The 23,629-nt window shown below is 38.2% G+C and overlaps 1 protein-coding gene across 3 annotated transcripts in view; it reads right to left on the bottom strand.

Moving 5' to 3' along the window:
- Positions 1–595: 595 nt before the first annotated feature.
- Positions 596–23,629, bottom strand: part of LOC125287441 (tripartite motif-containing protein 16-like) — a 29,533-nt gene continuing 6,499 nt past the window's right edge. Inside the window, exons 3-8 of one of the 3 annotated variants that reach the window (XM_048233286.1) lie at positions 16,997–17,230; positions 10,218–10,377; positions 10,057–10,140; positions 5,235–5,294; positions 4,320–4,376; positions 596–1,610 (exon numbers count right to left, since the gene is read on the bottom strand). In XM_048233286.1, coding sequence (XP_048089243.1) covers positions 1,096–1,610; positions 4,320–4,376; positions 5,235–5,294; positions 10,057–10,140; positions 10,218–10,377; positions 16,997–17,230 — 1,110 coding nt within the window. In that variant the 3' untranslated portion in view covers positions 596–1,095. Of the gene's footprint in view, positions 1,611–4,319; positions 4,377–5,234; positions 5,295–10,056; positions 10,141–10,217; positions 10,378–16,996; positions 17,231–23,629 lie in introns of those variants that run through there. The other 2 variants (XM_048233295.1, XR_007192367.1) reach the window with 2 other exon arrangements.

The raw sequence follows: 23,629 nt of genomic DNA, 5'->3' as shown, positions 1-23,629 counted from the left end.
TGAAATGTCTGTTTATGAAAATAGCCGGCCATGTATAAACGTAGCCTTAGAGCAATCGCTTCTGCTAAACTCATGTTGAAATGTTACATCTACTTTCTGTCTTCACTTTTGATCCTAGATTCAGGCTGACACACACACTCTCCCACATCATGGGATGTCTGACCCCACACCCTCTGTTATGTTGGGGATAACGGCCGCTGAGATATAGCAATATTAATGGACGAGGCAGAGGCAAAGAATTCCACAAAGTGAAACGCTCTAGAATGTTTAGTAACAATATCATGCTTTTTATTTTTTTTTCAAATGATCCACCTTAAAATCCAATACATGTCATGCATTTTGTACACAAGTGTTTTGGAGATTGGGACAGCCATATCAGTCATGTTTCAACAAGAAGTGTACAGGGGGAGGAGGGTTGGGGGGGCAGGAGGGGAAGGAGGGTTGGGGAGGGTTGGGGGGGCAGGAGGAGGGGAAGGAGGGTTGGGGGGGGCAGGAGGGAGAGGAGGGTTGGGGGGGGCAGGAGGGGAAGGAGGGTTGGGGGGGCAAGAGGGGGCAGGAGGGTTGGGGGAGGAGGAGGGGAAGGAGGGTTGGGGGGGCAGGAGGGGGCAGGAGGGAGAGGAAGTGGACTGTGGGAGAGGATCAGAGGGGGTGAAACACTGGGCTCCTCAACACATGTCCCACCCAATAGTGTATGTGTGGTGTGCTGATGTGTGTTCCAGCAGAGGTCCAGGGGTGCAGACGCTGTAATATCTGCTGGGGTCCAGAGATGAGGGAGTGCTTTTGGGCTTTTGTTTTCCCCAACAACAGAGAATCTCAGGCAGCTGCCAGATTCTTACATGTGAGTGGTGGCTTATGTGTGTGCTGATGAGATGGGATGTGTTTATGGGGGTCTGTGTGGATGTGGTAACAGCATCTATCTGCATCTGGGGTCTTTACATTTCTGTCCATCTTTATACAGTGTGGGTCACAACAGCTGTGTGAGTGAATGTGGTCTGGACTAAGGGGTACCTGTGTGACACTTTATATGTGCTGAGATGTGATATGAATGGATGTATGTGTGTGTGTAGCATTACTATGAGCATTTGTATATGTGAGTCACAATAACTTCACTGAAGATCCACTACATATATAATATCCAGGGTAGAGTGTGTGAGTGAATGTGGTCTGGACTCTGTGCAGGAGGGTCATTGTGTCAGTGATGCTGTAGAAGGCGAGAGTTCCTTCCCTGTGATCCACATACACTCCTATTTTGGAGCTGTGCACTGGAGGGAGTTCAGTCTTTTTCTTATTGTGCCAGAAAAAGGAGCTTAAACTGCTGAGGTACAGATTCCAGGACTGACCATTAAGTCCAAACACACAATCATTACCCACTCCTTTCCTGCTGATGCTTTTATATAAGACTGCTATACGAACCCCCTGACTCCACTCCACCTCCCAGTAGCAGCGTCCAGACACACCCTCTCTACACAGCACCTGAGGCAACCCATCAAATCTCTCTGGATGATCAGGATATGACTGGAGCCCATGTCTCCACTCCACCCTCCTGTTCCCCTCAGACAGATAGAGGTTTCTGTGTGCTGTGTTTGGATCCAGTGTGAAGTGACAGCAATCTGATGAAGGACAAGAGAAAACAGGACAGACTTGTATTTGTGTATCACAGTGTGTGTGTTGTGTGTTGCAGTGTCAGTCATATATATTTTCTCTTGTGTTGAGTGTGTGTGTCTGTGTGTCTGTGTGTGTGTGTGTGTGTGTGTGCGTGTGAGAGAGAGAGAGTGTATGGTGCGTGAGTGTGTGTGTCTGTGTATGAGTGTGAGTGTGTGTGTGTGTGCATTTCTGTATGCATTTTCTTTTTTTTTCAGTATGTACATTAAGTGTCTGCTAAATATCAGTTAACTCATTGAATGCCAAGCTGTTTTCGGGAGCTTTGTCCTAGAGTGACAGCAATCTAGACCATTGCTGATGATTTTTGTACAGACACAGCATATTCTGTGTTATAGCTATGAACACATACAATAGCTCGATTAAAAGGTGAGACTTTAAGCTCTCGGTGGGTGCAAACCGTGTATTTCTACACGCCTCTGTTCCTGAGAAATCCCAAGCTAAACAGTGGTTAGTTTTCATCAAAATCACTGTTTTTTTCTAGAAATGGAGATATAACGTCTTTCATGAAATATGAAGTGTTGCCTGTTACTTACTTGTGTAAACTTTCCGGGAAGTGATCAGCGAGACCTGGCGAGACTGCCACCTAGTGATAGCCCACGAAACCCACGAAAATGGCCTGGTTTTGACCTGACGTGCATGCGTCACTGATTCGACCCGTTTTCATGAGTTTTCGATCATCATATATTTCATTTCCATTCATCACAGAGTTCCCAAAAAATTACATAAAGTGTCTAGTTTCGTAATTTAAAAAAAAAGCTAAAAACGTAATATTACGTTTTTGGCACTCAACGCATGGGAAGGAAACATGAGTTAACTTTAAAGGTGCTCTAAGCGATCTTACTTGGTTTCTAAGCAATGTTACGTTGTTACTAAGCTAAAACATTTTTTGTCACATACAGCAAACATTTCTCACAATCTGCTAGCTGCCTGACAGACCAGACTCCAAAAATGGCAACAAAAAGAGCCTGGTGTAACCTTTAACTTTAGTTTGTGTGTGTTTATATGTCTATGTGTATGTGTAGGCAGGCGCGCCTGCAGGTGTACGTCCGTACGCACTGTGCGTATCATCAAGCTACTCAACAACAGAACATTTCCCTTGTGTGTGTGTATTCACACCAAATTGGCCTACCATACCTTCCCAAATATGCACAGTATCCCTTTAGCTGCATGCCATTGGGCTATTTACCATCTATTACGTAAAGTTAGTGAACACGTTATCAAAATTAAGGTGCACGCATTTTGTTTGAGCAGGAGAGAGAATACGCACGCAGACACGCAATAGGCTACTTGTTGTTTTCTTTTACTCGGCTATCTATATATGGTTATCAGCACACAATGTTGAGCTAATTCACTAACTCAATACTCATCATGGATATCACAAGTTTAAACAACGAAAACAGAAAGGATGGAGGCAGCAAAGCTAGGAGTTATTCCAGATGGGCGAGGTAGGCAATTGGTGTGCTTGTCAGAACGTTAGACTGTGCTAAAGCCAGACGTCACGTTACGCTAGAACAAAACTAAAGGTAACTTTAGCCTGTATAGGGCTGTATCAAGTTGTCCAAATGAATAGGTCATTGTCGTTGTATTATTGCATGTGGATGTTGTAATGCTATGTAGGCTACTTTTTTGCTGACCAATGCACGGACCTAAAACGGACAAATATTGTTCATGAGTGATTTTTTTTTTTTTTTTTTGCGGGGGTTATGGGTGTGCGTACCATAGCATTAATTCCTGCAGGCGCCCCTGTGTGTAGGGCTGGGGGTGTGGCTGTAGCTAGTGTGTGTGTGTGTGTGTGTGTGTGTGCACACACGTGTGTATGAGTGTGTGTGTTTGTTTGCATGTGTGCATGTGTGTGTCAGGGCTGTGCAGAGACCTTTTGCGGGGCAGGGGCTCAAATTCAAAAAGGGCACATGGAACAAGATTTGTTAACAATATACAGTTAAAAACAAAATGAGAATACCCCTGGCAAATATTGATTTAATGTTCATTTTCTCTTCATCAATATGCTTGTTCTGACTGAAAATGACACTGCCATTGATGGATTGAGGTCTGGAATCTGGCTGGGCCACTCTAAAATATTGATATTGTTGTCCATTTCTTGCCTTGTTTGGCTGTATGTTTTGTATCATTGTGTGGTTTAATGGTCCAATGCCGCCTATACATGATTCAATATAACGATGCATGCTTTCCCATTGCTATTTCAAAAGCTGGTATAGAAAAGAAACCGAGCCACTTTCACCGGTCAATTCAGTTTAAAATTATGTTTGTTAAAAATCTTATGCTGGCAAACATACATTTCAAAATGACACTACAAAACGAGATAAATGTTAAAGTTTATTTTTCAACATCAGCTAAATGGTTTTGAAAACAGACTGCCTGTAGTGATCTTACCCTGCTTTTCACCGTCTCTTAAAACAACAATACGATGCACGCATCTTACAGACAGGCAAAATTGAAAGGTCACGTTGCCTATGACGTCACCCACTGGCAGCAGTGCAGGTAGACCAGGCTACCACCTTTAATTTTATATTACTTTTAAACAGTTGTTATTCTCAATTAATTGATTCACACATTTTAAATGTGTGTGTGTGTGTGTGTGTGTGTGTGTGTGCGTGTGTGTGTGTGTGTTTGTATGTTCATTTGTGTGTCCAACTTACACCGCAAGAGCTCCTCTCTGGTCACTGATTCAGGATAAACAGCCTGGACATCAGACACTGAAACAGAAAATATCACTTTACTACCAATACAACTTAGTTACAGTATACAGCACAGAGAGAGTACATAATGATGACCACACACTCATTTTCATATCACATCAGTAGAGATTGTATCAAGATGGTTATGTGGCAGTATGAGCCCCCAGCTGCATGTTAAAGGCCTCCAACATCCCACTGACAAGTAAAGATGGAGATGAGAGTTTCAAGAGTCCCTCATCTTCATGAGGAGGGAAAGGGCATATTTCCAGTTCACCCACCTCAATCAGTTCACTATCACAAGACGACAGTAGACATAAAGGGTGTAATCTACTGGTTTGGATTCAATTGTAAGGTTACTGTTCATTAAAGCTGAATTCTTACTCTGATCTCTGATCTAAATCAACGTCTACCTTTGTCTGTTTCTTTCGACAAATTTAAAGATCTAGTGTGTTTGTTGTTTTCACTCTCCTAAACCCCTCATAAAAGTCTCAAGGCAATTTTAGACATAAAAAATACAGGGCCTTAAAGGGAAATTCTGGTGAGTTTTCACATATCTCTGTTTTCGAAGTCACAGAGTACTTTCGGTACGAAAGAAAATGAATGCTATACTCTGGCGGGATATTCATGAGCCCCCATGTTCATGCCCACAAAGTGTAGCGCTGTAGCTGCCTGTCTGCTGTTGGCTGAGGCAACTCGAGCTAGGTAAAACCGATTGTTTTAGTTTTTTTTTTCCATAGGCTACCCACCGTACTCAGTGACCACGACAAACCACACCCCCATGCTTCTTAGATTTGGCAGCTGAAAGCATTTTTACAGATGAAAAGACCCCAGAAATAAAGGTATAGAAACTGATAGAATCAGTCAGTAAAAACGTACTAGCAGGTGGCAGACGTTCCTTACTGTGAGTTCTTCTGACTGGGAGTTCAGGATCAGTACCTGGGAACAAACACAGAGACACTCATTCACGCAGAATCTATAGAACAAACCAACACAGATTTGCTCTGAATATTTATATTATTTTCATGTGTACTCCACCTTTGGACAAATGTTTGTTTTTATTATCTGTGACATGCATGTCTATTTGCACCCCTGGTACGAATAGCCTTGGCCACACAGCAGAGCTTTTCACACCCTGTGACGTAACAACAAAACACGTTGCTCTAGTGCACACAAAGCATGGCGGACATTAGTTGTTTCGTCAGCAGAAAGTGAAGAATTCTGAAAGGTTTCGGTACTAATATCTGTTCAAATTAAGTTTCAGGTGGAAAAGTTGTGTTTTATTTGCATAATCTTTGTTCAGTGAATACATAAAAATTTCCGTTTGTTAGTTAACAGAAATTCCATGATTATGACACTCAGGCCTGCAAAATCTTCTATGGGTGAGGATGTAGATAGCTCAGTGGCAGTGTTAGGAGTAACCAGGGATGGGCACAAATACATCAAAATGTATTTCCAAATAAAATACCAAATACCCACCTTAACAATGTATCAAAATAAGCTACAAAATACAGCAGCCAGAAAATGTATCAAAATAAAATACTGTATTTTTGTATTTTCAAAATACTACAAAATACTTATTTCTAAAAGCCTTTTTTGTCTATTCCTTCACTTGTACACTACCTGAAAAAATATCTGAAAGCAAGAGACTCCTTCCATAATCAGTCAACAGATTAGATATGCTGACCCCTCATGTTAGACATCCCAATATAAACCTTTGCCAGGGTCGGTGCCAGAGAACAACGGGTGGTGGGGCACTTTTTAAATGTTCTTATAAGATCCTGCTCAAAAGCAAATTGCACATAGGGCCTTCTGATAATATTGCAACATTGAACGTAGGCTATGTGATCGTTTGAAATGTTCTTTAAAGTACAGAAGTATATATATATATACAGTTAGATAGATGTCATCACAGTGTTTCACAGAAAGTATTTTACAGTATTTTGAAAATACAAAAACACACAACACTGAAGTATTTTGATACAAAATATGAAGGCATTTTCATCATCTCAATAAAATACAAATTACAAAATAGTATTTTGTATTTGAAATACGTATTTGAAATACATGTATTAGAAATACTGCCCATCCTTGGGAGTAACGAGTTACAAAAGTAATGTAATTACTGTAATATATTGCTTTTTGCTGTAACGCTAATGTAAGGCATTACAAAAAAAATTGGGTGATATTTTACTCGGTACAAACTTCAGTAATGTGCATTACAATGAATTTTAACCTGAAATTAAGTGGTGTTTTGTTTTGATACATATTCGCAAACAACACTGCGAGAACAACAGAGAAAAAATCTGCGCAAATAGCAGAACGTTATCTCCTGTTACTGGTTGAAGATGACTGTGGCTGACTGCAGCTGACTCGATGGACATAATCCTACGCTCATTATTTTCAATTTGTCAGAGACAACTAGGATATGAAGTGCACTTTGTGTGTGAAACCGAAAGATCTCTCCATACCTCGCAAAATAGCACAATTAATTTAATGACACATCTAGAACGGTGCCACGCTTATCTTTTTTATTCTTGATAAAGCATAAATGCTCTTCTAGTGCATGTCAGCTTTGTGCTGTGAACTTGAATTAAAGAGAATTAAGGGATAGAAATGTAAAAAAGATGGGGACTTGTACTTATAGGTTGCAAAAACAGTGACTTCAGACTTGACTTGGACTCGAGCTTCGAGACTCCTGAACAAGCTGTATTTCATGCAATTATTGCTTTTTTTGATCTAAATGTATTAATGTATTTCTATTTTATTTTATTGCTACATATACTTTGGGAAACGTATAACGAGCGGCATGGCCCCTTTGCCATAATGTGCAACGTAACGCATGCGCTATGTGCGCACACTCACAGATATATTTAAAACAAATGCATTGACCATGGCGACAACAAGTACTTCCGGAGTTGTGCCTTTTATCATTACTTTCGGTTACAATAACTTTGTGCACAGAGGAAATAAGCGAACAGCTACATGCAAGGTGTGTGGCACCAGTGCAGAACTGAATAAGAAAATCATAAGCCTATGTATCTTGAAGTTCCAGTATGTGAGAAACTTGATATGCCTTAATATCTCCAACCTCAAGTATGCAGCTAATAAGGAAATAGAATTGTTATTTAATTAAACAAGGTGAACTTGTCCCCACTGTAGAATGCCGAAAAGGATGGGAAGGGAATTCAACACACATTCAAAACACACTCAACACCTTACCATCTATTGATGTCATTGTGGTTCATTGAGATATCTGACATTTTTTCTGTTAAAGATTGGCATGGAGACAATAGGACATGGTTGCCTTTGTCGGTGTCCTTTGCTCTGTGAACTTGCACAGGTAAACTTGCTCATCTTTACTAGCGTACGACTTCACACCAGTACTTCAGACCAGAGCTGATGCTTCAGCAACAGCTGTTCTCACATTAGCTGATTGCGATAAACATAAACCATTGTTGGCTAATTACCAATTATTCATTACACCTGTGTGTAGTATCTACTTTTTTTTAGTGTGCCCACACTCCACTCACATCTAAATGATATACTGTACTGTATATATATATGTGTGTCGTGAGACTGCTCAAACCACACAACAAATCCAACAGACCAGATTCAAATGTTTGTCGGAGCCGACTGATTGTGGGCTAAAATAGCAGTGCTATAAGTCAGCACCAATTAGAGGCTCCTTGCATCATTTTGTGCTTTTATGACATCATCACATAGAGAATATTTTGCAGTATTTTAAAAAAAAAAAAATACACAGGTTTCCCGTTTACCAACAAAACTAGATGCGCGCGCAACCGTGGGGCAGAAGACGCTTGGTGGCCGTCCACAACGTTATAAACTTAACCTAAATAGTCGGCTGCTGTAAGCTACAATCGAATTTTTTTGTATACCCCTGTTGTCTAAATGATAATAACATCTCATTTCAGACTATATTTCAAAGTTTGCCGTTCATTTGCATTATTAATATAACATCGTATTTTGTCATTTTTGGCGAAGACATGTATTCCGTTAGGGATATTGGTAACACTTTACTTGACGGGTGATTTCATAACACATTCATAGCAGCTGTCATAAACTGCACATAAAGCATTCATGACTGTTTCATGAGACATGACTCAACATTCATACCAAACCTTTCATGAATGTGGAAGACAGACTGACGACAACTTGTCAAAATAAAAGTCCAACATCGTATTTGTGTAACCTGGATACCTTTAATTTAATCTCTCCAGCCTTTGTAAATATTTCATGAATATCTTATGAAGTCTACATCGAATCTCACTTTACTATACAAGTTGTGAAGTATTCGTAATCACTGAGTTACTAGGAGGTAAACTAGCCTACATTTAGCTGACCCGTATTTCTGTAACCTGGAACGGTTGGACATTCCCAGTAGCAAAAGTTGAGAAATCATCTGCAAAGGTCATAAAACAAATAGATTTTTATGAAACAACATTTTTTGCTTGACCATGTTCTGTCTTTTTGGCACTGGAGTAGCCTATTGACTCAGATGTGACGTGATCAGGTAAGAGGTTTAGAACAAAAACGGCAATGCTGCTTTGCGACTTTGGACTTTTATTTTGACAAGTTCTCGTCGTTCTGTCTTCCACATTCATGAAAGGTTTGGTATGAATGTTGAGTAATGTCTCATGAAACAGTCATGAATGCTTTATGTGCAGTTTATGACAGCTGCTATGAATGTGTTATGAACTCACCCGTCAAGTAAAGTGTTACTGGGATATTGAACATATTTAACATTCTCTAACCATCGTGATTTCGAATTGGTGCAGTTTTCAGCACAAAAACTCATTTTATTCTTTTGCTCTTTTGCATTGCTCTATGCTGTTCTGTGGTGCTTTCTGCCTCTTGGTTGCACATGCATGTTTTCGTGACGTTGCATAGAAATCCATGTATACACACCAATAAAGTATTTTGATATAAAATACAGAGCCATTTCCTTCAACCCAATAAAATACAAATGACAAAATACTATTTTGTATTTGAAATACATATTAGCCTACATGTTTCAGAAATACTACCCATCCCTGGGATCAGGCCGATTACATCTTTATAGTTGGCCATATGATGACGTACTTAGGTTAATACTGTATTTCACCAGGTCCGAAGCAAAGCAACCCACTTAGGGCACCAAAATGGTCAGCAGCGGCACTGTGTAGCCTATCTTGACATGTCTTTAAGTTTTGGGTTAGCCTACAATATACAGGTAGTGGGCTCTCTGTTGATTTTAATGAGTAGGCCTAAGCCTAAAGTTACAGCATTTCTATCAAAATTTACCAGACTTTGACCTTTTGCCTGTTTTTAACAAAATTCTGGCTATGATTGTTCCTTGTATTGCATCATGAGCCATCACTGCGCCTATTACAGTTCTAATTACACTTCTAATTATACAGTGATGCAAACAGCATACCTTATTCAGAGTGTCTATTGCAGCCCTAGTATGAATAGCATAGGCCACACAGCTGAGCTATTCACACCCTTTGATGTAACAACAAAAACACGTTGCTCGTTTTTTTAAACAAAAAATAATAATTACATTGTGTGATCAATATGTCAGGGTAAATGCACAGGGGAACAAATACCATACACTGATATTTCTACCAGACGGGGTATTAATAGAACACATTGCTGTGTGCACCGGGGCACAAATAGCATTCACTGCAAATAGCCTCACCCTTTTTTTTTATCTCAACTGTAGAAGGGAATGCAATTTTGACAGACCTGCATTCTAAAGACTGGATGATCTGGATATGTGTCACTGTTGAGAGACAGAAAATAGTCAGAATGAATCCATAACAATTAGAAATGTACAATGTCTCAAGTAGTTTGTTCAACCTGCTGCAGATATCTTGGCGGCTTCCTGCTTGAAGATGCCATCCAGCTGCACCCTCACTGCAGACACAGATTCCTTCACAGCCTCAAAAGAGAGACTCTGATTGAAGGTCACGCTGGGTAAGTCTTTAGAGTGAGGAGACTCTTTGATTGATGGGACATTCTACAGATAAAAATATCTGAATATTCAGTTAGGGTTGTGTTCAAAGGGTGCATCATAAGTGAACTGACACAACATTCTGCAGAGAGAAACACACACACAGTGAGACGGTCCACCTGAATATTCAGTCAGGGCTGTTTCCCCAAAGGCAGCAGACAATAATGGATTAAATTAGTCGGTTTAGTGTGTGTGTGTAATTATGCATTAGTGTGTTTAAGTGTTTGTTCCTGTTAGATACTCTACCTACTGTAAAGCAATAAATACAATATGTTTTTTTTACCTCATGAAAATGCACTCTACTGTTATCCGAATTCTTCTTATTACAGTGCATAAAAATGCACTGTACTGTTCTTCCTAGGCTTCTTATTACAGTGCATGAAAATGCACTGTACTGTTATTCCAAGGCTTTTTCTTCTTCTGATTCTTCTTCTTCTTCTAACGCAGTTAATGCAGCTTCAACCGTTTAACGTAGAAACTTCGTTCAAATTATGTTACGTAGGTCTTACTTAGGACATGTGGGCTATGTATTTTTCAGCTTTGTAACTTTTATACTTTTTAAACGATTAATTAAAAACTACTCAAAATTTCCCCATAGACTTAACATGGGCTGATGACATCACAATAGAGCCGTTAAGCAATTAGAATCCTATGGCAGGTGTTCCGGCCACCTGGATCAACTGCCAGTCTCAGGCTTTAAGCATTCAAACTGGCCCTATTAAGACTACACATCCTGTTCAACTGCTTCCTCTGCCAAAAACTGTTTCAAAATAAAAGTCCTCACTACAATATTTCACTGTTAAACAATTTAACCCTTTAAACTACTGAACTTTTTAACTGTTCAGCCATTGTAACTGTTACTTGTCAACTATGACTCCTACCCACTGTAGCTAGTTAGCATGGTAAGCATAGTTAACATGTTAGCATTGCTAACATTGCTAACATTGTTAGCATTTTTTTAACAAAACTGCTAAAAATGATTAGCTAAGTTAGCTAAGTAACATGGTTAGCATAGTTAACATGCTAGCATGTTAGCATGCTAGTTAGCATTTTTAGCAAAACTACTAAAAATGATTAGCTAAGTAACATGGTTAGCATAGTTAGCATGCTAGCATGTTAGCATTTTTAGCAAAACTGCTAAAAATGATTAGCTAAGTTAGTTAAGCATGCTAGTTAGCATTTTTAACAAAACTACTAAAAATGATTAGCTAAGTTAGCTAAGTAACATGGTTAGCATAGTTAGCATGTTAGCATGCTAGTTAGCATAGTTATCATAACTACTAAAAATGATTAGCTAGGTTAGCTAAATCACATAGTTAGCATAGTTAGCATGCTAGTTAGCATAACTACTAAAATGATTAGCTAGGTTAGCTAAGTCACATGGTTAGCATGTTAACATTGTTAGCATGCTAGTTAGCATAACTACTAAAAATGATTAGCTAGGTTAGCTAAATCACATGGTTAGCATAGTTAACATGTTAGCATGCTAGTTAGCATAGTTAGCATAACTAATAAAATAATTTGCTAGGTTAGCTAAGTCACATGGTTAGTATAGTTAGCATGTTAACATGCTAGTTATCATAGTTAGCATAACTACTAAAAATGATAAGCTAGGTTAGCTAAGTCACATGGTTAACATAGTTAGCATGTTAGCATTGCTAGCATGTTTAGCAAAACTGCTAGAAAACATTAGCTAAGTTAGCTAAGTAGCATGGTTAGCATGTTAGCATTGCTAGCACTGCTATAAAACATTAGCTAAGTAGCATGGTTAGCATAGTTAAAAATCTTAGCATAACTGCTAGCAAACTATAGAGCCATTCCAACTTTCGTCAAATTATCGTCAAATATCTACCTATACACATTCATTAAACTTCCAGTCTGTCAACAACTTTTAAACTATTTACCTTCAACTTTTAAACGGTCTACTTTTAAACTATCTATTAAACTAGCTGTCTATCAACAACTTTTAAACTATCTACTGGCTATCAACAACTTTTAAACTATCTACATTCAGCTTTTAAACAGTCTACTTTTGAACTATCAACTTTTATTAAGATATGCAGCCACCATGTCTATCCTAGCATCACCGTAGTAACCATCTCTGTATTATCTATTTTAACTATGATACATGATATTTTACATCACAACTTTAGCATTTCCATGCACTGGTAATTCCTTGGAATTGCATTTCTAGTTATTATTATTCTTCCAGGCCCTAATTTGGCTTGAACCGCTTATCGTAGAAACTTGGTTCAAATTTCGTCCCGTAGCTCTTGCTCTAAATTTTCGTTCTATGACTTTTCATATTTCTACGACTTTTACTTTTTGAGATATTAAATTAAAACTAAACTTAAAATCTCCATAGACTTAACATTGGCTTTATGACATCATAATAGGCTATTAAGAAAATAGAATGCAATCAACTGCACCTGTGCTCTGCCTGCAGCAACTTGAATGGAACCTCTTCCTGTGTGTCCCTCTCCATTCAACTGAATAGCTCACTTCTAATCCCAACTTTCTTTCACTTCCTTTTCTTCACTTTCCCTCATTTTCTCTATCCCTCTCTATTTCTCCCAATTTCAATAACTTTTAACTATTTTTACTTTATTTTACTATTTACACATTTTAAAGCATGGTAACCACTATAATGACCCTAGCAACCACTTTTATAGCATAGCAACCACTATCATTATCCTAGCAACAGCCTAGCAACCACCTTAAATACCCTAGCAACAACCTAGCAACCACTTTTATAGCATAGCAACCACTAAAATTACCCTAGCAACAGCCTAGCAACCACCTTAAGTACCCTAGCAACAACCTAGCAACCACTTTTATAGCATAGCAACCCCTATAATTATCCTAGCAACAGCATAGCAACCACTTAAGTACCCTAGCAACAACCTAGCAACCACCTTAAGTACCCTAGCAACGACCTAGCAACCACTATTATAGCATAGCAACCACTAAAATTACCCTAGCAACAGCCTAGCAACCACCTTCAGTATCCTAGCAACAACCTAGCAACCACTTTTATAGCATAGCAACCACTATAATTTCCCTAGCAACAGCCTAGCAACCACCTTAAGTACCCTAGCAACAACCTAGCAACCACTTTTATAGCATATCAACCACTATAATTACCCTAGCAACAGCCTAGCAACCACTTTATAGCATAGCAACCACTATAATTACACTAGCAACCAACCCAGCAACAACTTTGCATGCACTGTATTTCCTTCAGGAAATGCTTTTCTAGTTATTATTATTCTTCCAGGCCCTAATTTGGCTTGAATCGCTTATCGTAGAAACTCTGTTCAAATTTCGTCACGGAGCTCTTGCTCTAAATTTTCGTTCTATGACTTTTCATATTTCTACGACTTTTACTTTTTGAGATATTAAATTAAAACTAAACTTAAAATCTCCATAGACTTAACATTGGCTTTATGACATCATAATAGGCTATTAAGGAAATAGAATGCAATCAACTGCACCTGTGCTCTCTCACTGACTGCCTGCAGCAACTTGAATGGAACCTCTTCCTGTGTGTCCCTCTCCATTCAACTGAATAGCTCACTTCTAATCCCAACTTTCTTTCACTTCCTTTTCTTCACTTTCCCTCATTTTCTCTATCCCTCTCTCTATTTCTCCCAATTTCAATAACTTTTAACTATTCTTACTTTTTTTTACTATTTACACATTATAAAGCATGGTAACCACTATAATGACCCTAGCAACAACCTAGCAACCACTTTTATAGCATAGCAACCACTATAATTACCTTAGCAACAGCCTTAAGTACCCAAGCAACAACCTAGCAACCACTTCTATAGCATAGCAACCACTATAATTACCCTAGCAACAGCCTAGCAACCACCTTAAGTACCCAAGCAACAACCTAGCAACCACTTCTATAGCATAGCAACCACTATAATTACCCTAGCAACAGCATAGCAACCACTTAAGTACCCTAGCAACAACCTAGCAACCGCCTTAAGTACCCTAGCAACAACCTAGCAACCAATTTTATAGCATAGCAACCATTATAATTACCTTAGCAATAGCCTAGCAACCACCTCAAGTACCCTAGCAACAACCTAGCAACCACCTAGCAACCACTTTTATAGCATAGCAACCACTATAATTACCCTAGCAACAGCCTAGCAACCACTTTAAAGCATAGCAACCACTATAATTACCCTAGCAACCAACCCAGCAACAACTTTGTATGCACTGTATTTCCTTCAGGAAATGCTTTTCTAGTTATCTTTGTTAACATAGTTAGCATAACTGCTAGCAAACATTAGAGCCATTCCAACTGTCATTTATCGTCAACTATCTACCTAAATAATTTAACCATTTAAACTTTCCACCTATTTAACTGTTCAGTCATTCCAACTATATTAAACCTCATCTACCTAGCAACCAATATAGTTTGTTTTTATTCTGTATTATATTTTACATCATATTTTTGCATTTTCATGCACTGTATTTCCTTCAGGAAATGCTTTTCTAGTTCTTCTTCTAACGCTTTTTGTGCGTTTAATATAGCTTCAACCGTTTAACTTAGAAACTTCATTCAAACTGCGTTGCGTAGGTCTTACTTATGTGACTTCAGCTATGTATTTTTCAACTTTGTAACTTTTATACTTTTTAAACTATTAATTAAAAACTAAAATGTCCCCATTGACTTAACATTAGATTATGACATCACAATAGCAATTAGAATCCTATGCCAGGTGTTCAGGCCACCTGGATCACCATATATGGCTCTGGCCAGGCCACCTGGATCAACTGTGAGTTTCTCAGGCTTTATGACATCATAGCAATTAGAATATTGTGCCAGGTGGCCAGGCCACCTTGATCAACTGTCAGTTTCTCAGGCTTTAAGCATACAGTCTCATTCTATGCTATAAGCCTGAGAAACTGTTCAGTCATTCCAACTATATTAAACCTCATCTATCTAGCAAATAGTTTAACCTTTTAAAATATCCACCTAATTAACTGTTCAGTCATTCCAACTATATTAAAACTCTACCTAGCAAATAATTTAACCTTTTAAACTATCCACCTATTTAACTGTTCAGTCATTCCAACTATATTAAACCTCATCTATCTAGCAAATAGTTTAACCTTTTAAACTATCCACCTATTTAACTGTTCAGTCATTCCAACTATATTAAACCTCATCTACCTAGTTCAGTCATTCCAACTACATTAAACCTCATCTACCTAGCAAATAATTAAACCTTTTAAACTATCCACCTATTTAACTGTTCAGTCATTCCAACTATATTAAACCTCATCTACCTAGTTCAGTCATTCCAACTATATTAAACATCATCTACCTAGCAAATAATTTAACCTTTTAAACCATCCACCTATTTAACTGTTCAGTCATTCCAACTATATTAAACCTCATCTACCTAGTTCAGTCATTCCAACTATATTAAACATCATCTACCTAGCAAATAATGTAACCTTTTAAACCATTCACCTATTTTAACTGTTCAGTCATTCCAACTATATTAAACCTCGTCTACCTAGTTCAGTCATTCCAACTATATTAAAACTCATCTACCTAGCAAATAATTTAACCTTTTAAACCATCCACCTATATAACTGTTCAGTCATTCCAACTATATTAAACCTCATCTACCTAGCAAATAATTTAACCTTTTAAACCATCCACCTATTTAACTGTTCAGTCATTCCAACTATATTAAACCTCATCTATCTAGCAAATAATTTAACCTTTTCAAAATAAAAGTCCTCACTAGCTAGTTAGCTAGTTAGTATCATTAGCATTGTTAACATTTTAGCAAAACTGCTAAAAATGATTAGCTAAGTTAGCTGAGTCACATGGTTAGCATAGTTAGCATGTTAGCATTGTTAGCATAGTTAGCATGTTAACATTTTTAGTAAAACTGCTAAAAATGACTAGCTAAGTTAGCTAAGTCACATGGTTAGCATAGTTAGCACGTTAGCATTTTTTCCAAAACTGCTAGAAAACATGAGCTAAGTTAACTAAGTAACTTGGTCAAAATAATTAGCTTTGTTAGCATAACTGCTAGCAAACATTAGAGTCATTCCAACTGTCAGTTATCGTCAACGATCTACCTATGTAGAGCCTTTAAACTTTTTGTCTACCAACACGCATTAAACTATCAGTATGTCAACAACCTTTAAACTATCTACATATAACTTTTAAACTTTCAACATTCATTAAACTATCTGTCTATTAAACTATCTGTCTATTAACAACTGTTAAACTATCAACATTCAACTTTTAAACTGTCTACGTCTAAACTATCAACTTTTTATTAAGCTATGCTATATCTGTCCTAGCTTCATTTTCATGCACTCGTAATTCCCTGGAATTACATTCTCTAGTTTTGAAATATATTATACGTTGCACAGGAAGGTATCAAATAAAAAAGTTAACTGATATTTAGCAGGCACTTTTATCCAAAGTGTCACAGACTTACAGTGGCTAGTTCAGGAATCAAACGATGGTCAACCAATTACCAGTCAATGACGTTACCGCTTCTCCACCACGCCCACTACACGCCCACTAACACTTTTATAGATTAATTTCCGTTTAAGGAGTACAGGTGGATGTTACCTTGAGGAAATGGATGTGATCTTTTGTGTGTGAAAGCTGCTCCAGCTCAGCATCTCTTCTCTTCAGCTCAGCAATCTCCTGCTCCATTCTCTTCAGGAGTCCTTCAGCCCGACTCACCTCAGCCTTCTCCTGAACTCTGATCAGCTCTTTCACCTCAGAGCGCCTTCTCTCAATGGAGCGGATCATCTCAGTAAAGATCCTCTCACTGTCCTCCACTGCTGTCTGTGCAGAGCCCTGTTAGGAGACACACAAAGAGGAGGGCAGTAGACACACAGAGGGAGGTGTGGCAAAGAATTACAACTTCTTACTGCTGAGTAGAACTTGTCTTTTAAGATTGAACATTAGTCTGGGGAGTCCGCTATGTATTTTCTGGGTCAGTGACATATAAGGGTTGGTAAGATGAGAAAATTAAAAATATGTTTAAACCTTTAAAACAAAACATGCCTGAGATTTGCTAAAGTGTATACTTTGTATTTCTGTTGTATTCTTATTATTTAATATGACGTGTATACTATTTTTAAACAAAAGATAGAACTAACAGCCTGTTAAATTGTCAAATGGTGTAACCACAAAAATGACAAATATCTAATATGTCACACCTCCTAGAGTTCATGCAATTGCTCTCATGAAATTATTAGTTAAGTGTGCTTGCTGAAAGCAGCACACTTATTATTCTTCTTAAGTTTTCTTATTATTATTATTCCTGTAAGCCCGATTTTTGGCCAGCTCCTGCTCCTAGACCTTTTGAGATATCACCACCGGTCCAACTCTGGAACGTCCGGCCGGAATCGGTGTAGTGTGGTAATTGAAAATGATGTCACTGACCCTTGTCATTCTTCCACCATATTGGATTGAATAGAAAGCGAAACTAAAGTTTCACAGGTCACAAATTTGGTCCGAACTTCACAAACTTGACGTACATGATCCTTGGACCAAGCCTCACAAAAGTTACGGAAAGGATTTTTGATTTTCAGAAGCGTTTGCCCGTCACAGCCAAACGGAAGGAAGTTGTCCATATCTCAGGAACACTGTCACATATCAGTACCAAATTTTGTATATGAACTCGGGACTCCAATGTGAGGGTGCCTAAGCTAAAAAAAAAGAGAAATATTCCAAAAGTTTCCAGCATTTGGCAAACTACCCACAGGTATTTGGTAACTATCACCTTTCACCTTTGCAGTTGCACTTCTATGCACAATGTCTCTGGGCAACTTTGCCCAATCATGAAATCCTTGCTCTGCCATGGGGTTGTATGGACTTACGACCTGAAGTAGCAAAGAGGAACATTAGCTATTTATAGCTGACGTAGTACAGTTATTTTCACATTGACGGTATTCAAATTAAATTTTTCATTATTATTAAATATCATGATGGGAGAGTATTATTAAAAATGTTACAAGTATGCAAATTCATATGTTTACGGGCATTTAGGTTTTACTGTGTTGTTTTGTTGTAAAGACATGCAAGGCATTCTGGGCCGTAATGAACAGTGGTCGGCAGCACTCCATAGGTTACGTATTAATATGAATAGGTGTTTCTGTAAACCTAGGGACAATAAACAGCTATATCTGTTACAAAAATGAGCTGGTAATCGCTCATTGAAGAGGGAACTATGATAAAAAGATTGTTTTCCTAAAAGCATGGAGTTGACGAAAGAATAAGCAAGCAATGTCACGTTAATGTTAAATAGCTACTGAACGCTAGGTGGCAACGTTGTATTACATTTCACTAGTGTACTTGAAATAAGGTGTGAGCTTCACAAGTAAGGAAGGTGCAAATATTATGTAATTTATCATGGGAAATTATTGGAAATGTTATTTCTTGTTTATTCTAATTGCAAACCACACACATCCATTCGGAATCACACGTACACATTTAATACTGAAAGACTCTCTCATTTCATTTATTTGATGTTGCCTAGCAACACAGCCTTCAGAGCAAAGATTCTAGAACAGGGCTTCAGAGAGACACGTTTTGAGTTTGTGGCCAAGAACCTAAAATATCGGTTTCCATGTGTATGTGCTGGATGGTGTGCGTCCTTTATGAACGTAAGTGTTTTATACAGTTAACGTTACAGACATAACGAGTCATGTTGTAGTGGTCAACATAAATGTGCCCCTTCTGTTATTAGAATGTTAAGCGGAGAAGCTATGGGAGAAGCATGCTAAGCAGAGATTTAGTATCATTAATTTCTTGTGTGGCTAGCTATAGGGAGATGTATGTTGCTAATTGGGATTTATGTTGTTTAGCGTAATGCCATGGTCATTTGATATGAGATGCTTGCACTCGTAACTTCGTCACTTGTAACTTTAGGACGGCTATTTACAGTAACAGTACAGTAATTCACGAAGCACTTTAGCCGTAAAAGTAGCACCTAAGTCTGTGACAGCTTAAAAGAAGTGGCAAGGACTCCTAACGCGATGTTTTGAAATGCGTCTACTATTGTCTACAGGAGCTTCCAATCACGAGGGAACTTGCATTGTAGGCATAACTAAAGGATGCAATAACACCACCAACAACCAGAACTAGCCTACTCATTGTCAACATGTACATTAAATGTAACGTTTCATGTGAATCAAATTAAAATGTTTTCTTTGCAAACGTAGGCATAGGCATATGGTGACAGATTAATTTAATAATGATGCTGTGTGAACGCTCTCAAAACAACCCCAGGCTCACAAAACAATCCCAAACAGACATAAGGTCTTTATAGAGCAAATCCATATAGATTATTTGTCAAATAAACCAGTAAAACATAATTTGTGGGATGGAATATATAACATTCACACTCATAGCTCATATTTTTGAACATCTGAACGCTAGGTGGCAACGTTGTATTACATTTTACTAAATACGGTGGCATTAGTGAGCTTCATAAGTAAGGAAGGTGCAAATATGTAATTTATCATGGGAAATTATTGGAAATGTTATTTCTTGTTTATTCTAATTGCAAACCACACACATCCATTCGTAATCACTCTTACACTTTTGATACCATTGGTATCAAAGACTGTCATTTCGTTTATTTGTTGTTGCCTAGCAACTCTGGGAACAACAGAGCAAAGATTCTAGAACAGAGCTTCAGAGAGACACGTTTTGAGTTTGTGGCAAAGTGCCTAAAATATCGGTTTCCATGTGTATGTGCTGGATGGTGTGCGTCCTTTATGAAAGTAAGTGTTTTATACAGTTACAGATATAATGAGTCATATGGTAGTGGTCAACATAAATGTGCCCCTTCTGTTATTAGAATGCTAAGCGGAGAAGCATGCTAAGCAGAGATTTAACATTAACATTTCTTGTGTGGCTAGAAGCTAGGGAGGAGATGTTGCTGTATACAGTAGGATTTATGTTGCTTAGCGTGATGCCATGGTCATTTGATATGAGATGCTTGCACTCGTAACTTCGTCACTTGTAACTTTAGGACGGCTATTTACAGTAACAGTACAGTAATTCACGAAGCACTTTAGCCGTAAAAGTAGCACCTAAGTCTGTGACAGCTTAAAAGAAGTGGCAAGGACTCCTAACGCGATGTTTTGAAATGCGTCTACTATTGTCTACAGGAGCTTCCAATCACGAGGGAACTTGCATTGTAGGCATAACTAAAGGATGCAATAACACCACCAACAACCAGAACTAGCCTACTCATTGTCAACATGTACATTAAATGTAACGTTTCATGTGAATCAAATTAAAATGTTTTCTTTGCAAACGTAGGCATAGGCATATGGTGACAGATTAATTTAATAATGATGCTGTGTGAACGCTCTCAAAACAACCCCAGGCTCACAAAACAATCCCAAACAGACATAAGGTCTTTATAGAGCAAATCCATATAGATTATTTGTCAAATAAACCAGTAAAACATAATTTGTGGGATGGAATATATAACATTCACACTCATAGCTCATATTTTTGAACATCTGAACGCTAGGTGGCAACGTTGTATTACATTTTACTAAATACGGTGGCATTAGTGAGCTTCATAAGTAAGGAAGGTGCAAATATGTAATTTATCATGGGAAATTATTGGAAATGTTATTTCTTGTTTATTCTAATTGCAAACCACACACATCCATTCGTAATCACTCTTACACTTTTGATACCATTGGTATCAAAGACTGTCATTTCGTTTATTTGTTGTTGCCTAGCAACTCTGGGAACAACAGAGCAAAGATTCTAGAACAGAGCTTCAGAGAGACACGTTTTGAGTTTGTGGCAAAGTGCCTAAAATATCGGTTTCCATGTGTATGTGCTGGATGGTGTGCGTCCTTTATGAAAGTAAGTGTTTTATACAGTTACAGATATAATGAGTCATATGGTAGTGGTCAACATAAATGTGCCCCTTCTGTTATTAGAATGCTAAGCGGAGAAGCATGCTAAGCAGAGATTTAACATTAACATTTCTTGTGTGGCTAGAAGCTAGGGAGGAGATGTTGCTGTATACAGTAGGATTTATGTTGCTTAGCGTGATGCCATGGTCATTTGATATGAGATGCTTGTACTCGTAACTTTAGGACTCCTATTTTTTTTTTACTAAGAGTAATTCAGGAAGCATTTTAGCCCTTAAAGTAGCGCCTGAGTCTGTGACAGCTTAAAAGAAGTCGCGAAGACTCCTAACTCACTAAAACCGAACAATTTTTTGTGGTGGCATTTCACGTCGCGATGTTTTGAAATGCGTCTGCAGGAGCTAACAATCGCGAGGGAACAATTTTGCATTGTAGGCATAACTAAGGGATGCAGTAACCCCACCAACAACAACCAAAACTAGCCTACTCATTGTCAACATGTACATTAAATGTAACGTTTCATTGTGAATCAAATTAAAATGTTCTCCTCCTTGCAAACGGTGGTATAGGCATATGGTGACAGATTCATTTAATAATGTTGCTGCGTGGATCACGGTAAGTGTGAATGAAGTGGCCACTTCTTAATGGGACTCGCTGTATGGAAGTAGGCTAAGTAAAATAGAGATGCTTCAAATAAGATAAGGTTAGGATATGCCCGCTTGACAACGGCAGAGATAGAACTGGCCTTTGGCCATAGCAACCATCATAGGCTTTAATGTCACGCAAAAAGTACAACCAAAGCTGAGCTTGATCAACTAGAACGTCTAAAGAACCAGAACTTGAGTGTAGTTTTTTGCTGGGTCCCAGGCCATGTTGGTCTGAGGGGAAATGAGAAAGCGGACAGTGCTGCTAAGCAAGCCCTCAATGAAGAAGTCACAGAATGTCAAATCCGTGCCCCAGACCTTAAACCTATACTGAACTCTTACATCACAGATAAGTGGCAATCTGAATGGGATTAATGTACCAACATCAAGCAAGGAATGTGAATTTTGGCACGTTTTCATGATCCACTGGGTCGTTATGGGCCACACAAAATACGGTGTTGCTAAAATTACTCCTATTGTGGCTATTAGAGACATGCGTTCCTGAGTATTCAGCTACATTTAATGAGTTAAGTAAAATACTTTCACACACAAAAAAAAACATCACTAATGTTGTGGACATTACTTTATTCTGAGATACATCAATAGGCTCTCAAAACAATCCTAAACAGACATAAGGTCTTTATAGAGCAAATCCATATAGATTATTTGTCAAATAAACCAGTAAAACAGAATTTGGGGATGGAATATATAACATTCACACTCATAGCTCATATTTTGAACATCTGAACGCTTAGGTGGCAACGTTGTATTACATTTTACTAAATACTGGTGGCATTAGTGAGCTTCATAAGTAAGGAAGGTGCAAATATGTAATTTATCATGGGAAATTATTGAAATGTTATTTCTTGTTTATTCTAATTGCAAACCACACACATCCATTCGTAATCACTCTTACACTTTTGATACCATTGGTATCAAAGACTGTCATTTCTGTTTATTTGTTGTTGCCTAGCAACTCTGGGGAACAACAGAGCAAAGATTCTAGAACAGAGCTTCAGAGAGACACGCTTTTGAGTTTGTGGCAAAGTGCCTAAAATATCGGGTTTCCATGTGTATGTGCTGGATGGTAAAGGCCTTTTATGAAAGTAAGTGTTTTATACAGTTACAGATATAATGAGTCATATGGTAGTGGTCAACATAAATGTGCCCTTCTGTTATTAGAATGCTAAGCGGAGAAGCATGCTAAGCAGAGATTTAACATTAACATTTCTTGTGTGGCTAGAAGCTAGGGAGGAGATGTTGCTGTATACAGTAGGATTTATGTTGCTTAGCTGATGCCATGGTCATTTGATATGAGATGCTTGTACTGTAACTTTAGGACTCCTATTTTTTTTTTACTAAGAGTAATTCAGGAAGCATTTTAGCCCTTAAAGTAGCCTGAGTCTGTGACAGCTTAAAAGAAGTCGCTAAGACTCCTAACTCACTTAAAACCAACAATTTTTTGTGGTGGCATTTCACGTCGCTGATGTTTTGAAATCGCCTGCAGGAGCTAACAATGCGAGGGAACAATTTTTGCATTGTAGGCATAACTAAGGGATGCAGTAACCCCACCAACAACAACCAAAACTAGCCTACTCATTGTCAACATGTACATTAAATGTAACGCTTTCATTGTGAATCAAATTAAAATGTTCTCCTCCTTGCAAACGGTGGTATAGGCATATGGTGACAGATTCATTTAA

This window comes from Alosa alosa, chromosome 2 (genome assembly GCF_017589495.1).
Source record: "Alosa alosa isolate M-15738 ecotype Scorff River chromosome 2, AALO_Geno_1.1, whole genome shotgun sequence".
Taxonomy (NCBI): Eukaryota; Metazoa; Chordata; class Actinopteri; order Clupeiformes; family Clupeidae; genus Alosa; species Alosa alosa.
The sequence above is the reverse complement of the archived record's forward strand: the minus strand, read 5'-3'. Positions and strand labels throughout refer to the sequence as shown.